The sequence below is a fragment of the Ictidomys tridecemlineatus genome, chromosome 11, assembly GCF_052094955.1.
Source record: "Ictidomys tridecemlineatus isolate mIctTri1 chromosome 11, mIctTri1.hap1, whole genome shotgun sequence".
NCBI classification, from domain to species: domain Eukaryota; kingdom Metazoa; phylum Chordata; class Mammalia; order Rodentia; family Sciuridae; genus Ictidomys; species Ictidomys tridecemlineatus.
In genome coordinates, this window is record NC_135487.1 from 130,634,400 (window position 1) to 130,651,569 (window position 17,170).

Consider the following 17,170-nt stretch of genomic DNA (forward strand, 5'->3'; position numbering starts at 1 on the left):
GAGAGAGAGAGGGAGGAAGGGAGGGAGGGAGGGAGGGAGGGAGGAAGGAAGGAAGGAAGGAAGGAAGGAAGGAAGGAAGGAAGGAAGGAAGGAAGGAACGAAGGAAATGGGGTAAGGGAAAAACTGGAATAAGTTGGCTTTTCCTGAATAGAAATGGGGAGTAGAATTCCTGGCCAAAGATAAGGTCTCAGAAGGGAGGGAAGGCATGCCCAATCACACGGGAAGCCCCAGCCCTGGCGCTAACCTGGCTCCACTTCCGCCTTTGTTGTCACTTGTGCTTTGTGTTCCCCAGAGACGGACGGCTGGGAAGTAATGCAGGAATTGCCGCTGGGGCCTGATCGCCGAGAGAAAGATGAGCCAGACCGAAACTTTTTGGAAGGAGAGGGCTTCACTTCAAAAGGGAAAGAAAGAGCCTACTTAGCACCCACTTTAGAAACCATCACCAAGACACAGATACAAACTCCTAGTGTACCCAGGAGTCGGTACACACAGCCAAAGTTGTTCTTTTGAAGCAAAGGAGGAACAAGGGTTAACATCAATGAAGAAGGCTCTATGAATTACTATTTGGAATGGGAGGTGTTTCATTTCACTTTATTTAGGAAAGCAGCAGAAAACTTAGAAGAAAGATGACACATACTCATCTCCCTCCCTTTCCCCTAAATGCAACCTTGATAGTTTTGCTTCCACCTGATAAGATGTGCTCTTTTCTATAATTCCCTTGTTCTTTAGTAGTATTCCCCCCACAACCTAAAAAATGACCCCCTCACTGTACATCTTCTTAACACGTATGCACCCAACACTGTAATTTATACTTATTTATGTGTCACTTTGAAAAGATAGGATTTTTCCATCCCCCATAAAACTGTCTGGCATGTTTAGGTCCTCTACATCTCACTAAAGGATTACTGATGTCTGATGAGGTGAAGGAAGGAAGAGCTGGAATTTACCATGGCAACAGCATGGATGGTTGGGGGGCGAGGAGCATATTGCACTTCCCCCTGCCTTGTTTTACCTCTTGGTACCAAAGATTGACCACAGGGGTGCTTAACCACTGAGCCACATCCTCAGCCCTTCTTATTTTTCATTTTGAGATAGGTAGGGCCCAAAGTTTCTTAGGCTAGCTTTGAACTTGCAGTCCTCCTGCCTCAGCCTCCCAAGTAGCTGGGATTACAGGCTTATATCACCATGCCCAGCTCTTTCTTTCTTTCTTAAATCCAGGGGTTCACAAATGTTAGACAAGCACTGTATCACTGAGCTACATCCCCATCCTTTAATTTTGTCTTGTTTTGAGACAGGACATCACCACACCCAAACTGGAACTTCTAAACACATAAAGTTGAGGTTTTAAGCAAAAACCAGAAATGCTTCACCCACAGCAACTAGAGAACTGCTTGGTACCTGGGGCATGGACAGAAGATATAATACTGGTAACATCTTTGCCTATCACTCCCTGTACATAAAAACCTGGCTCTGTCTGAGACTGCAGCATGGATTCTACATTCAAAACTACACATTTTTACAATCCCACCAATTCCCCAGAAAAGGCCCTCACCTCAATGACACATGGAGGGAGAGCCAGGGGGAAAGCAGCAACTTGGAAACGACTGGGACAGACAGAGTGACTGACATAAAGACGAGAAGCAGCTTTCACAGGATGTAGGTAGAGCAGGAGAGGCCTTTGGCCTTTGCAGCTCCCTGACACAGGTGTCCTGCCACCCATCTCTTGGGGTAAGGGAGCCACTGGGGGATCATCTGGTAGAAGCCACTTACAGGGGATCTTCTTGAACACTGTGTTGCACATGAAGCGTTGGAACCGTTCAGCGTAGAAGCCTGGACGATGCACTGATACAGTGTCCTACAGAGCAGAAGAGATGGCTACAGAGTTAGAGAAAGGCCCAATAAAAGAATCTGTAGTCCAAGGACCATTTTCCTTTAGACCAAGCCCTGTCCAAAGGATAAAACCCCAAGATGAAATCGGGAGTGAGAGAGGCAAAAGTGGGGAGAAAGCCTTTAGCTGACTGCTACTCACCCCATCATGTACAAGTGCTTTCCAAGAATGCTCCAATTTCTTAACAAACCTGCAGAGAAAAATTAATACCACACACACTATTTCTGAATGAATGTCTAATAGGTTTTTTCTCCTCCCCCAATTCTAGGAAGAGGCAATAATATAAAACCTTGAAACGACAAAATCTGAAAGAAAAAGTCTTCCACTCTGGTAAGCTGGCTTTCCAGAGAAAGGCATGGCAGTGCATATTCAGATTAGAAATCAATGTCTTTTTTGTTTTTCTTCACAGGGGGAAGTACTGGGGATTGAACGCAGGGGCACTTTACCACTGAGTTATATCCCCAGCCCTTTTTTGAGATAGATTCTCATTAAGTTGTTTAATATGCTGAGACTGGCCTTGAACTTGTAGTCCTTTTGCCTCAGCCTCCTGAATTGCCGGGATTGATTACAGGCATGCACCACTGTGCCCAGCAATCAATGCTTTTTCTATGTAAATCAATTATTCTTTCATAGGAAAAGGGCAGTTTATATGTCCTGGCAAATCAAGGACAATAATATTAATTTTAAATGGGCTGGGGATATAGTTCAGTGGTAGAGCACTTGCCTAGCATGCACAAGAGGCCCTGGATTTGATACCCAGCACTGCAAAACAAAACAAAATATGAATTGTAAAAAGAGAGCTGGAGAAACAGATGGGCAAGACTGGAAATAGCAGTTGAAAGTGGATAATAGGGGGCTGGGGATGTAGCTCAAGTGGTAGCACGCTCGCCTGGCATGCGTGCGGCCCGGGTTCGATCCTCAGCACCACATACAAACAAAGATGTTGTGTCTGCCGAAAACTAAAAAATAAATATTTTTTTAAAAAAAAAGTGGATAATAATATGAAATCAGTAAGTCAAGTATTTTCCAGTCCCTAATAGTACACAAAGTGTTATAGGAATAACAGCGGGGCCTAACATTTCTAGCTTCTCCCTCATCACCACTTCACTAACTCTGTTGTTCCATAGGCTGATACCTTTATAGAACAGTGATCCTCTTGTTTTTCCTCTGTGGGAAAGGGAATATGCTTCCAGCTATACTCCAATGTGGAGTATGACACATCTCACAGGTTTTCAAAGAGCCAGGCAGATGGCATGTTCCACTATGGTGCTTCTGAAGACTGATTCAGCTTTCCAGAGAAGATATATATATCAAGTTTGGGGAAGTGGTGGGGTAGGGAAGCCAGGAAGAGAGGTTAAATCAAGGAAGTTTAGAAAACCAATGGGTTAAACAGTCCAACGGCAATTCAATGTTTTTGCTTTAGGAAGGGTGTGATGATAGACCCATCTAAAAAAGAAACATGAGTAGCTATCTGCATTTACTCTGTCTCCTACTTTGAGGTCTATATGTTTCTTACCTGTAAGACTGCAGAATATCAATAATGCCAATATAAAGCAGGAGCCTTTCCCCTTTACTGTTCCGGGCAGGGATGCCACCCATACTGAGGAAGACAAAAAGAAAGAATCAGAAAATCTGTTGGCTAGCAGGCAGAGGCTTCTCCTAACCCTAATTCAAATTAGAACATGGAACTCAGACCTAAACATAACTGACTCATTTTTCATAAACTATAAGAGAATGAAATCCTTCCTCAAGTCCTAAGAAACCCGTTTTAATCTTCTCTACAATCTCCTTAATTATGTCTCCTACCCCATCAGAGACTGTAGAATCACTATTACATAGCAATTTGGGGAATACTCCCCCAATTAACTTAACTTCCTAAGAACTTTCATATTTTAACTTATGCCCACTAAGATATTCTTCTTCTTCTTCTTTTAATATTTTTTATTTGTTGCTGAACCTTTATTTATTTGTGGTGCTGAGATTTGAACCCAGTGCCTCACACACACCAGGCAAGCGCTATAGCACTGAGCCAGAACTCCAGCCCCAAGATACTCTTCTTAACAGTCATATTATAGGATACCTAAAGACACTTCATGTATTTTACTAACATTAGTTAAATCCATGATGCTAAGAAGATGCCTTACATTAAGAAGCCATTATTATAAAGTTATAATTTTCATATATGTTTCTAAGACTTACTCTTTTCATCTTGGGTAGCTCACCTTCCCAGATGTACTATAAATCCCAAATCAAAGACCTCCTCCTTTCCTTTTATATTCTTTTTTTTTTTTTTAAAGAGAGAGTGAGAGAGAGAGAGAGATAGAGAGAGAGAGAATTTTTAATATTTATTTATTTTTTTTTTAGTTTTCGGCGGACACAACATCTTTGTTGGTATGTGGTGCTGAGGATCGAACCCAGGCTGCACGCATGCCAGGCGAGCGCGCTACCGCTTGAGCCACATCCCCAGCCCTCCTTTTATATTCTTTTATTTAAATTTTTAAAATTTATGACAGCAGAATTCATTACAATTCATATTACACCTATAGAGTACAATTTTTCATATCTCTGGTTGTATTCAAAGTATATTCACACCACTAGTGTCTTAATACACTTAAGATGGACATCTTATTCCACCATCTTTTTTTAACCTCTTGCCCCCTCCCTCCCCGTCCTCCTTAAGAAAGGTCTTCCTATGGTTCTACAAACATTAATGTTGCTGGTTTGACTGCTGAATCAAAGCTATTCTTTCTTTCCAGAACCCAAGTACATTCCTTAAGGAAAAATGCTGTGAGCTTGTGCTCACCTCCCTGGTACCCGAGCCTACTCACTGATCTTCTGTCTCCATGGTTCCACCTCGTCGAGCCTCGCCCTGAATGGATTCCATGGCTGTGGAGTAGAGAGCTTTTTGGGGAGCTGGTCTGCGCGTGTCAAATGAGTATTGTGTTTCATTATTTAAGGGCTCTCGTTGTGCATGATCTATGTTGTGGATTGACATCAAAAGACTGTAATCCATTATCTTAAAACTCTGCAGCACCTAATGGAAAAAACAAGCAACCAAACAAATATGATATGAACCTTTGGAGGCATAAGGAGTTTTTCAGGATTTCACAGCTTCATGATCTAATTATACTTGATAATGAACCTTCAGGGCTAACCATAAAATTGTCCACTGTTTTTCCTACTCTTTGGAAAAGAGAATATTAGGCTCTCTGGTCAGTCTTTAATTATACCCCTTTATCTTTCTCTCATTTGAGTAATGGAAATTAATTTTTCAAATCCCACTGCCAATCCACAGACACTCCTTGTATTTCTTCATGAAAATAACACTATATTCTCAAGGTAACAAGGAATATGTATTTGTGCTATAAGGAAGCCACAATTAAAGTCTAAGTAAAAGCATACTTTATAGGGGCTGCGGGCGGTTGTGGCTCAGTGGTAGAGTGCTTGCCTAGCAAGTGTGAGGCACTGGGTTCCATTCTCAGCATCACATAAAAATAAATAAAGGTCCAGCAACAACTGAAAACAAGTATTCTTTGTAATAGAGCAGACTTTAACCTATCAGCTTCAATTCAGTTCAAAATTTACTGAATCCCCGCCATGTGTTATAGATATATACTTAGATATGTAGATACTTGATGAGTTTCTACTGGGGCTGGGGTGTAGCTCAGTGGTAGAGTACTTGCCTACCAGGCACAAGGCCCTGGGTTCAATATCCCCACCATGCACACACAGACATAAACACACAGAGGATTTCTGTCTTCAAGCATATTACAAATTTAGAAGGGCTACAAATGTAAATAAAGGCAATACAGTCTAACATATGCAACAAGAGAAGTATTTATGTGACAGAAAAGCACACATCTAATGGATTTATGAAGTAGAAATTGGAGATAAAATAAGCCCAAGTAAATAAAGGCAGGAAAGAACATTGCTAAAACTGGGAGTGCAAAACAGCACATTTTGTGCAGGGAGATATAATCTGGTATTGCTAGAACATAATATGCAAATACCTGGTGTAGAAGATTATGGGCAAGACAATGAGGGCACAATATATGTCATATTAAGAAGCCTGGTCTTGGGTTGGGAATGTGGCTCAAGTGGTAGTGTGTTTGCCTAGCATGCATGAGGCACTGGGTTCGATTCTTAGCACCACATAAAAAAAAAAAATAACATAAAGCTATTGTGTCCACCTAAAATTAAAAAATAAATACTAAAAAAAAAAAAAGAAGTGGTAGCAGCAGCCTGGTCTCCCAGGTCAGGTGGTACATGCCTGTACTCTCAGGAACTCAGGAGGCTAAGGCAGGGGTATTGCAAATTTGTGGCCAGTTGCAAGTTCAAAGCCAGCCTCAATAACTTAGGGAGACCCTGTCTTAAAACAAAAAACAAAAAAGGGATGGGGATGTGGCTCAGTGGTTAAGTACCCCTGCGTTCAATCTCCTGTACCAAAAAATAAAGAAGCCTGGGTTATACTTCCAGTGCTGTGCAAACTCAACCAAGGGTATGCTGATAGAAGAATGAAGTAAAAGGAGAGGAAAACCTAAGCCTAGGATTGTTTTTTGTGCACTATGTGAAAAAAACTCCATTGGTTGAGTAAGTCTCCAGTCCTTGCAATTGAAGGATACAATCTAAAATAGACATTATCCTTGGAAGCAGATGCAGACTGAGCAAACAAAGGCAAGAATGGACAATATTCTGGACTGAGCAGAGGAAGATGATTTTGCAAAAGCAGTTAAAACAACAACAACAAAGAAAAATCAGTAGAGAAATGCTGACCGGAAAAAAAAAAAAAAAGGAAATGGTTTACAGTCAAATGCTGCAGAAAATTGAAAAGGAACAAGAAGTATTCTACTCAGCATGTAGGTGGTCACTTAAAGAGTAATTCTACTGAAGTAGTGAGAACAAAAAGGGAGGATACAGTAGGTTAGGACAGGAGTAAGAGCTGAGAAAGTAAAAGGAAGCCTGGAAGCATCATTAGTTAAAAGCACTGAAAAAAAAAAGTCCTCCCAAACTTTAGAACAGATAAAGCTTACTTGCATGTAGAAAGAAAGTAGCCAATAGAGGTGGAATCTAGAGGATGGAAAGGAAGCAAGGGATGAAGAAGGTCATGAAGAAATAAGAAGGAAAAAAAGAGATTTATTTATTTATTTTTGCAGTATAGGAGCCTGAAAAGAGGGCTTCACAAATGCTAGGCAATCTACCACTGAACTATATCCCAGCCTTTTAAAAATTTTTTTTAGTTGTTGATAGACGTTTATTTTATTTATTTATATGTGGTGATAAGAATCAAACCCAGTGCCTCACACATGCCAGGCAAGTGCGCTACTGCTGAGTCACAACCCCAGCCCTCATCCCAGCCCTTTTAATTTTTATTCTGAATCATTCATTTATATATTGGTACTGGAAACTGAACCCAGGGTGTGCTTTACCACCAAGCTACATCCCCAGCCCTTTTTAACATTTTATTTTAAAAGTCTCACCAAGTTGCCCTGATTGGCCTCCAACTTGTGATATTCCTGCCTCAGTCTCCTGGGTAGCTACTATTATGAGCGAGCACCACTGTATCCAGTAAAATTAAGAATTTTAATTTATAAAATTCTTATAAATTAGTTATGAGCATAGCACAAAGGGATGAAACAGGATAGAAAATTAAGATGTTGAGAAACAAGTTGGGAATTAGGAATTAGAAATGGTTTTAACAGAATGCCAAACATTTGAAAATCCCTATTGAGAGGAACAGGAAATGAAATGATGAGCAATACTGAAGTTCTAGGTAGAAGTGAATACCTAGATATGCCAGTATACAAAGTTGTGTGATTCTTCTTCAACAGCACTCAACTTCCAAGATACAAATTTGGATTTAGCAGACAAAATCAAAATCTGAGGAATGATGGTGCTAGTGTGAAAATAAGTACAAAGTTTGACTACAAGGCCCAGGCTATCTAGAGAAGGCCCAGTGAGAGGATAAACAGAAATTACAAATGGAAAGGCATGGTAAATTTAAAAGTCATTTTAAATGAAGTCTAGAACATGGAACTAAGGAATAGAGTTCCATCTCCCACAGACTCAGTCTCAAAGAACCAAGCTGTTTTTTTTTTAATATTTCTTTTTTTTGTTGTAGCTATTATTTTGTTTATTTATTTATTTATTTATTTTATGTGGTGTTGAGGATCGAACTCAGTGCCTCACACATAATAGGTGAGTGCTTTGTCACTAAACCACAACCCCAGCCCTTCAAAGAACCAAGCTATTTTAATTAATGAGATTTTCTGATGTCTGAGAGAAAGGTAAATATGGCAAACTCACCAAACAGTCACGCTGCAGGGTCTTACAAAGAGCATTGTACATGTCAGCATCCAAAAAAAGACCATCGGGGATGTCTTGTAGGAAGTCCAGGTCTTTATAGGTGGGGAGAACCTTCTCTCGCTCTTTCTGAGAAGCCCGTCGTTTATATGTTGAGCCCTTGAGGTCATATTTCATATGCATCTTGACTGACCGTGGTAAAAGATTGTTCATCACCACAATTCGTATGTTCTTGCCACCTGCCTGCACACAGTACAGTCCATAGAATTTAGGCAGCAAAGTTCGAGGGTTCTGATTGAGGTTCTAAGGGCACAAAAGTAAAACACAGTAAAGCAAGTTAGCTGCTTTCCAGTGAAATTCAAGGGCAAAAGTTGCCATCCATCCTCCCTTTGTCTCCTACATGGGATTCAGGCAAAATCTGCTCATAAACCCACATCACATTGGGTCAAAATTTCCAAATGCATCTCAACAATGTGATCACCATCAACCTGAGCAACAGACCTTCCAACAAAGTAATCAGCTAAGACACCAAACATATAATGGATATACTAATTCAAAAGGACAGTGTTTTTTTTTTTTTTTTTAAAGTCTTGTAATCCTAATTATAGGGTTAAACCTGGGGGTATTATGCAAAGCAAAAAGTGTTTCCTAACTTCTCTAACACATAAGAGAAAAAAAAAGCCGCCCCCCTTTGGTAATGAAGACTGAATCCAAGGGTGCTCTACCACATGAGCTATATCCCCAGCCCCACCTTTTGCAGTATTTTTTGTTGTTGTTGTAGATGACACAATACTTTTTATTTACTTATTTATTTATATGTGGTGATGAGAATAGAACCCAGGGCCTCGCATGTGCTAGGCAGGTGCTCTACTGCTAAGCCACAACCCCAGCCCATCCCCCAGCTCTCCCCCCTTTTTTGTGGTGCTGGGGATTAAACCCAGTGCCTTGTGCATGTGAGACAAGCACTCTACCAACTAAGCTATATCCCCAGCCCTCCTCCAGCCCTTTTTAATTTTTATTTTGAAATAGGCTCTTGGGGCTGGGGATATGGCTCAAGCGGCAGTGCGCTCGCCTGGCATGCATGTGGCCCGGGTTGGGATCCTCAGCACCACATACAAACAGATGTTGTGTCTGTGGAAAACTAAAAAATATATATTTAAAAAAAAATTATCTCTCTCTCTCTTAAAAAAAAAAAAAAAAAAGAAAGAAAGAAAAAAGAAATAGGTTCTTGCTAAGCTGCTAGGGCTGGCCTTGAATTTGTGATCCTCCTGCCTCAGCCTCCCAAGTCTCTGGGATTACAAGTGTGCATCAACATGCCCTTCTACAAAACCCTTTGTAACCCAATGAGGCAAAAGTACAAAAACAAACAACTGTTAAGAAAACAGTGCTGAACTGTCTTAGCTTGCTGAAGACAGCTTTATAGCCTTGTCCAGAAGTGGCTAGCAAAGGTGGCACCAGTGTTCCTCTCCTCCTTACCATGTAATATCCTGGAAGCAACTTCTGCAGAAACTCCGCTTCTTTATGCTGGACTGTCTTGATGATGAATTCGTCATCGCTGGACACGTAAAAAAGGGAACCACTAGCTCCAGAATTGCAGAGTTCAATCAGTGGCTCACTACATAAGGAATACTAAAGTCGAAAGAGAGGACAGTAAAAAAGATTCAAACATACCAGGGACTGTTCCACACAGAAGTCAACTATGAATATATTTCTGTTCTAAGGAAAACTAGAACAAAACTGTGGAGAAAGTGAGCCTTGCTTGGGGAACATCCCTCAAACCTGGAGTCATAGGGTGCTGATACGAGACACTTACCAAGTAATCATCAGGCCGGATGCCAAATAGCTCCCTGAAGTAGCGGAAAGCAACCGGTGCATAGGTCTTGAAACGAAAGTCATTGTAGTGATGAGCAGGGGTCAGGTTGCTCCCTTCACTATGAAGTTAAATAAAAAGAAACCTTAGAGGAAGGTCAATTCATCTTCCTGAGAGAACCAGAGGGATTACTCTCTCCTGAGAAAACTGAATGGGACAAAGTCACAACAAGAAGATCAAGACATAGCAATCAGTATCTCCTGGCCAATGCTACTGGTTTTTTTTTGAACAGATCACTCCACAGGTCAGAACCTCATGGCAGCATCTGCTCTCCAAATGCTCCAGTATTACATCAGCCTGTTTTGACCAGGCTGAGAACTAGCAGGCTAAGTATTACAAGTGAGTCAGGCCCAATTTCTTAAAAGTCCCCTGAGTTGATTTGAAAAAGCCACATTTTCAATGATATTCTTATAAATGTTAATTGACTTCTGTACCTGGGGAAGAAGATACTCTCCACCACGTAGAAATCTTGCATGAGGACATCCCGTTCTGGTTTGGTACTCAGGCTCCCCACAGTATGAGTAATGCCTAATTGGATGGCACCCTTCAAGGCTGATGAGGTTGTCTTAAGAAACAGAAGACAAACGACAGAGCTAAGTTTCTAGTATTAAGTCTGACCATAGCAATAACACTTTAGGAAAAAGGAGCCTGAAGGAATACCCAAAAGCAAATATATCCTCAGTGGTTAAGGCTGAATTGTTATATTTGTTGTTAACCTTAGTTACTTTGTAATTACTCCCGGAAAAGAGAAGGACAGTGAAGGTACAGTAGCAAGGTAGGACCATCTGAAACAGACTTAGCTAGACATAGTGTTCCCTTTTATAGGACAGCATCAACAAGAATCAATATCTATATGTGGAAGATAGACTGTACTGAAAGAATCATCTTAGGTCTCACTTGTAAGATTTCCTTCCCCTAAGGTCCCACAAACATCAATTCATCTGATATAAAATTAACCAATACTTTGATTTGACTATGTGGTTACATAAGCTTCAGTCCTCTAAAAAAGGGTATGACTAACATGTCAAAGACAATTTATTGCCAAAAAGTTCTGAAGAAAGCATGAAAAATTAAAATTACTTCTGAGGTGGGCTGGGGATATAGCTCAGTTGATAGCGTGCTTACCTTGCATGCACAAGGCCCTGGGTTCAATCCCCAGCACCATTAAAAAAAAAAAATTACTGTTGAGGAATATTTAGATTTAAGATTGCTATACTAGGGCTGGGGTTCAGCCCAGTGGTACAGCACTTGCCCATACAATGTGTGAGGCACTGGGTTCGATGCTCAGCACTACAGAAAAATAAATAAAGGTATTATGTCCAACTAAAAAAAAAAAAAAAAAGAATCATTCCACTACAGTCAAAACACATATAGAAGAATAAAGAATTCTAAATCTAAGATTTCAACCCCATTGCAAAATATCATATCATCTGTATCTGTGCTACTAATACAATGCTCTCTTAGTGATCACAGTCCTGGGGCTTGGTCCCAGGGATGCTCTACCATGAGTCAGATCCCTAGTTCTTTTCATTTTCCTTGAGTTAGATCCTTAGTTCTTTTCATTTTCTTATTTATTTATTTATTTGGTGGTGTTGAGGATTGAACTCAGGGCACTTTACCACTGAGTGACATCCCCAAGACTTTTTATTATTTTTGAGAAAGGGTCACACTAAGTTGCTGAAGCAGGCTTAAAACTTTTTTTTAAAAAAAAATATGTATTCCTCAGTTCTTTTTTTTTTTTTTTTAAGAGAGAGAGAGAGAAAATTTTTAATTTTTTTTTCTTTTAGTTTTCAGCAGACACAACATCTTTGTTTGTATGTGGTGTTGAGGATCGAACCGGGGCCACACGCATGCCAAGCGACTGTGCTAGCGCTTGAGCCACATCCCCAGCCCTCAGGCTTAAAACTATGGTACTCTTGCCTCAGACTTCAGAGAAGCTGGGATTACAGATTTGTGCCATCACACCTGGCAATATAAGACATTTCACTTATTTCCCTCATATGGACCTCATCAGACATTACTTGTAATTCCACTTAGGCCTCAGCAGGCATTAAAATTACAAATAATCTTTCAAGTGTTTGCCACCTTAATCAGATCAGAAACTCACTTTTTTTTTTTTTTTGTTATACATGGACACAATCTTTATTTTGTTTATTTATTTTTATGTGGTGCTGAGGATTGAAACCATGGTCTCCTACATGCGAGGTGAGCGTTCTACCACTGAGCCACAAACCCCAGCCCCCAGAAACTCACTTTTTTATATCATTGTTCAGTACATAAAGAGCTCAATAAATGTCTGTTAAGTGACATGAGCCTCAAAGCCTACTCCAGACATAGACAAATGAGAAAAATGAGTTAGTCCACTTCTGGTACTTGGAAAAATGAAATAAAAGCAAAGAACAGACATAAAATTTACATGGACTCTGAGAAACCTGAACTCCAAGATATTTTGCAATTTGTATCAGACAATGTATAGATGCTAAAGCATTGTCCTTTGGGAAGCCTAAGCTTCTCCAAATTAGTTCAGAACTGAATGAAGAACTGGTAAGGAAAGAGGGCTGGGCGCAGAAAGAAGGTCTGTGAAGAAGATAGGAAGGAAAGATGAGAAAGATTGTTGACAACAGGACAAAATAGCAAAAAGAACAAAAACAAATTTTCGGCGGACACAACATCTTTGTTTGTATGTGGTGCTGAGGATGGAACCCGGGCCACACGCATGCCAGGCAAGTGCGCTACTGCTTGAGCCACATCCCCAGCCTAAAACAATATTTTTTAAATAAAGAATCCAACCTGCTTCCTATTTATGGTATTACCAGGTAAAATCTGGCCTTCACTTCATGAACATCCAGCAACAAAGACAAAAGTATTGCAGAAACATGGGTTCCTGGGGGCTGGGGATGTGGCTCAAGCGGTAGCGCGCTCGCCTAGCATGCGTGCGGCCCGGGTTCGATCCTCAGCAGCACCACATACCAACAAAGATGTTGTGTCCGCCAAGAACTAAGAAAAAATAAATAAATGTTAAAATTCTCTCTCTCTCTCTGTCCCCCTCTCTCTCACTCTCTCTTTAAAAAAAAAAAAAAAAAAAAAAAAAAAAAAAAAAAAAAAAAAAAAAGAAACATGGGTTCCTGTGGCAAAGTGAGAATGGCCTACCAGTTACATATCTACTCCTAACAGTGAGACATAGTTTCTTCAGGCTCAGTGAAATAGCAATGAGCTGTTTTGTTCATTTGTTCATTAAGATCATAATCTGCTGGGGATGTAGCTCAGTGGTAGAGCACTTGCCTAGCTTACTCAAGGCCCTAGCTTCAGTCCTTAGAACTACAAAAACAAAACAAAATTAAACACACGTATATAGATAGAAAACAACTCACCCTTTGTGAAAAAAATTCTAAAGCTAAGTTATATGATGGTTATTGTCCAAAGTCTTAAGACTATCAAGAAATGAGAGAATATGTGGAGAATAGTATTAAGGGGGCAGTGTTGTGCCTGCTGAGTTCTCAAAGTAAGATGAGAGGGTTCAATTCAGACTCACCTTTTTTTTTTTTTTGTAATGGGGATTTAACCCAAGGTACTTTACCATTGAGCTACATCACCAGCCAAACTTTTTCTTTTGATACAGGGTCTTACTAGTTGCTTAGGGCCTTGTTAAGTTGCTAAGTCTGGCCTTGAACTAGTGAACCTCCTGCCTCAGCTGCCCAAGTTGCTGGGATTATAGGTGTGTGCCCTGTGGCTGATGAGACTGACCTTTTTATATGTTGTCTCTCCTGAGGAATCCACACTTCGGTGGCCTATTTTCTTGATGGGCAGTGTAGAGGCACAAGGCACCTAGAAAACAAGAGTCAAGATCAAAATATGATTTCCACATTAATACAACAAATAGCTATACTGATGGTATATTAAAACATACAAAACCTAAACACATCCTTTCTAGATCAAGAACATTTTATAAAATCTCTAGGCTGGGGTTATAGCTTAGTGGAAGAGTGCTTGCCTCATATGTATGAGGCACTGAATTCAATCCTCAGTGCCATGTGAAAATAAATAAATAAAATAAAGGTACTGAGTCCACCTACAACAACAAAAAAAAATCAAAGTTCCACCCCATGCAAATACACAGCTATCAAGTTTCTTCCCAATGTTTTAACTGGGGAAAAAAAAAAAATCAGAAGAAAATTCCAAAGGACATATGTTTCACCTTTGGTCCTGAGAAAGATGACAAGAAATAAAATGATTATCATTAGAGAAAAGCAGAAAGAGCAAAAGCAGGGAATAGAAGCCCCATAAAAATGGATAACTTCATCCACAAAAGCAAGACAGGTTAGAAACAGAGTTTCACACTTTTTTTTTTTAATTGGTATGGAATTTTGCTGTTACCCAAGCTGACCTGATCCTGAACTTCTTGGCTCAAGCAATCATCCTGTCTCAGTCTCCAAAGTACCTGTAAGCTGCCACCATACCTGGCTTTTTTTTTCACCAGCTTTCTTTTAGAAATTACTACTTCTCTAATCTGCAACCCAGTCTCAGTGTTATTTGCTCAAACTGAATTCACCAGCAGAAATTTTCTTTTCCACCCACAAAACAGCCCCTGAAACAGGGGAAGAATAAGACAGAGCAGAATCTAAAAGGCTATTCCCCAAGAGCCAAGATGCCAGTGCAACAGACATGAAGGTATTCTTCATAATGATAATACTCAGAAAAGCCTGTAGTCCTAATCCAAAGGGACTGCATTCTGAGGCCTCTGAAACAAAATGTAAGAGACAGGCAAGAAGTGAGAGAAGGGCTGGAAAATACTCATGGGGAAAAAGTTAAACAAAAATATTCTATACAAAAAAAAAAAAAAAAGCTGGGAGGTTATAGAATTCCTAGTGATTAAAAGTATTTCCTATGCACTGAAGGTATGTGAACAAGAGAAAGTAACAGCAAAATAAAAGAATGAGTTTCAATACCAGACTGCCTGGATTTGAATCTCAACCTTATTAATTCCACTTAATAGTTGTGTAATTTTGGGCAAGTTACAGAACCTCTCTAATCCTCATTTTCTTCATCTGTAAAACACAGATAACAACACTTATCTAACAGTTATTCATGTCCTTGGGGGTTGTTTGCAGGATTAAATAAGAACATCTATAAAGGGCACTTAAATAAAGTATTTGCTGTTAAGTTTTATACACACTGCAATTGGTACATTAAGAAATGTTCAACAAATGTGAGGTTGTTAATATTCATAATGAAATGACAAAAGAATTGTAACAATTTGTAGCCTATCAAAGATACAAAAGAGTTAGGTAAAGTGGTACATGCCTATAATTCGGGTGATCCTGGAGGCTGAAAAGGAAAATTAAAAGTTTGAAGCCAGCAGGGTGCACATGCCTGAAATTCCAGCAGTTCTGGATGGTGAGGCAAGAGAATTGCAAGTTCAAAGCCAGCCACAGCAGTTTAATGAGGCCCTAAGCAACTCAGTGAGACCCTGTCTCTAAATAAAATACAAAAAAGGACTGGAGGGCTGGGGCTGTAGCACAGTGGCAGAATGCTTGCCTGGCACAAATGAGACGAATGAGGCTGTGGGTTCGATCCTTAGTGCCACATAAAAATAAAAAAGTAAAATAAAGTCATCCTGTCTAGCTACAACAACAACAAAAAGGGTTGGAGATGTGACTCAGTGGTTAAGCCACACTGGGTTCAATCCCTGGTATCCTCCCCACCAAATATATGAGGCCAGCTGAGCAATTCAGCAAGAACCTGTCTCAAAATAAAATTAGAGCGGGGCACAGTGGAGACACCTGTAATCCCAGTGACTTGGGAGGCTGAGGCAGGAAGACTGGGAGTTCAAAGCCAGACTCAGCAATTTAGCAAGACCCTAAGCAACTCAGCAAGAACTTGTTTCTAAATAAAATATAAAAAGGGGGTGCTAAGGATATAGCGCAGGTGGTAGAGTGCTTGCCTTGCATGCACAAGGCCCTGGGTTCAATCCCCAGTACAAAAAAAAAAAGCATGGGGGGTGGTAGTGCTGGGAATGTGGCTAGTGGTTAAGTACCCCTGGGTTCAATCCCAGGCACCAAAAAAATCAAGTAAGAAAAGGGCTGGGGATGTAGTTCAGTTGTAGAGCACTTATCCAGTGTACACAGGCCTTGGGTTCAATCTCCGTATTATAAAAAACAACATGGGGGTGGGGGAGGAAGCACCTGTCTAGGGCTGGGACGTAGCTAGTTAGTTGGTAGATTACTTACCTGGTATGCTTGAGAACCTGGATTCCATACCCAATTCCACAAAATAAGAAAGAAAGAAAATAACCTTGCTTATTTCCAATGCTTAAGCAGAGGGAAAATAAAGATGCTATAAAGAGACATCCTCTTATATCAGGATTAAAATTTAAGTATATAAAACTTACCTCAGATGCAGATGCCATAGCTCTCTTGATTCCAGGTACTGATGCTGCTTAAAAAAAAAAAGAAAAAGAATTTAAGTATATATATACACACACACATACACACAATCTCTATCAAATACACTACAAGAATCAAAGTATGAGGCACATCAAATAAGACCATAAACTCTTGTTCAGTGATACCATATCCTTTTGAATAGTGCTTTCAAATATCACTTCAAATGAGAATAAGAACTGTCAAACTGAGAATAAGAAAACTATACAAGTGGGGCTCAGGATGTGGCTCAAGCGGTAGCACACTCGCCTGGCATGCGTGCGGCCCTGGTTCGATCCTCAGCACCACATACCAACAAAGATGTTGTGTCCGCCGAGAACTAAAAAAATAAATATTAAAAATTCTCTCTCTATTCTCTCTCTCCTCTCTCACTCTCTCTAAAAAAAAAAAAAAAAAGAAAGAAAAAAAAAGAAAACTATACAAGCCAGATGCAGTGGCACACAAATTTAATCCCAGCAGCTTGGGAAGCTGAGGCCCTAAGCAACTCAGTGAGACCCTGTCCCTAAACAGAATACATGTATATATGTATACATAATACATATATATTTGGGGTAGGGGTACTGGGGATTGAACTCAGGGACACTCAACCACTCATCCCCAGCCCTATTTTTTGTATTTTATTTAGAGACACGGTCTCACTGAGTTGCTTAGTGCCTTGCTGTTACTGAGGCT

General features: G+C 40.2%; 1 protein-coding gene and 1 long non-coding RNA gene across 3 annotated transcripts in view; one reads left to right on the forward strand and one right to left on the reverse strand.

Annotated features, from left to right (window-relative positions):
- Positions 1 to 17,170, reverse strand: part of Pip5k1a (phosphatidylinositol-4-phosphate 5-kinase type 1 alpha) — a 49,106-nt gene that overhangs the window by 6,623 nt on the left and 25,313 nt on the right. For both annotated transcript variants that reach the window (XM_013361178.4, XM_005331206.5), the window contains exons 3-13: positions 16,447 to 16,493; positions 13,803 to 13,883; positions 10,493 to 10,623; positions 10,002 to 10,119; positions 9,665 to 9,817; positions 8,192 to 8,491; positions 4,717 to 4,922; positions 3,405 to 3,488; positions 2,030 to 2,078; positions 1,771 to 1,855; positions 245 to 391 (exon numbers count right to left, since the gene is read on the reverse strand). In XM_013361178.4, coding sequence (XP_013216632.1) covers positions 245 to 391; positions 1,771 to 1,855; positions 2,030 to 2,078; positions 3,405 to 3,488; positions 4,717 to 4,922; positions 8,192 to 8,491; positions 9,665 to 9,817; positions 10,002 to 10,119; positions 10,493 to 10,623; positions 13,803 to 13,883; positions 16,447 to 16,493 — 1,401 coding nt within the window. The remainder of the gene's footprint in view (positions 1 to 244; positions 392 to 1,770; positions 1,856 to 2,029; positions 2,079 to 3,404; positions 3,489 to 4,716; positions 4,923 to 8,191; positions 8,492 to 9,664; positions 9,818 to 10,001; positions 10,120 to 10,492; positions 10,624 to 13,802; positions 13,884 to 16,446; positions 16,494 to 17,170) is intronic.
- Positions 1,850 to 5,414, forward strand: LOC120890558 (uncharacterized). The gene is made up of 2 exons (XR_005734835.2): positions 1,850 to 2,218; positions 4,645 to 5,414. It is a non-coding gene; the product is annotated as an uncharacterized LOC120890558 (long non-coding RNA).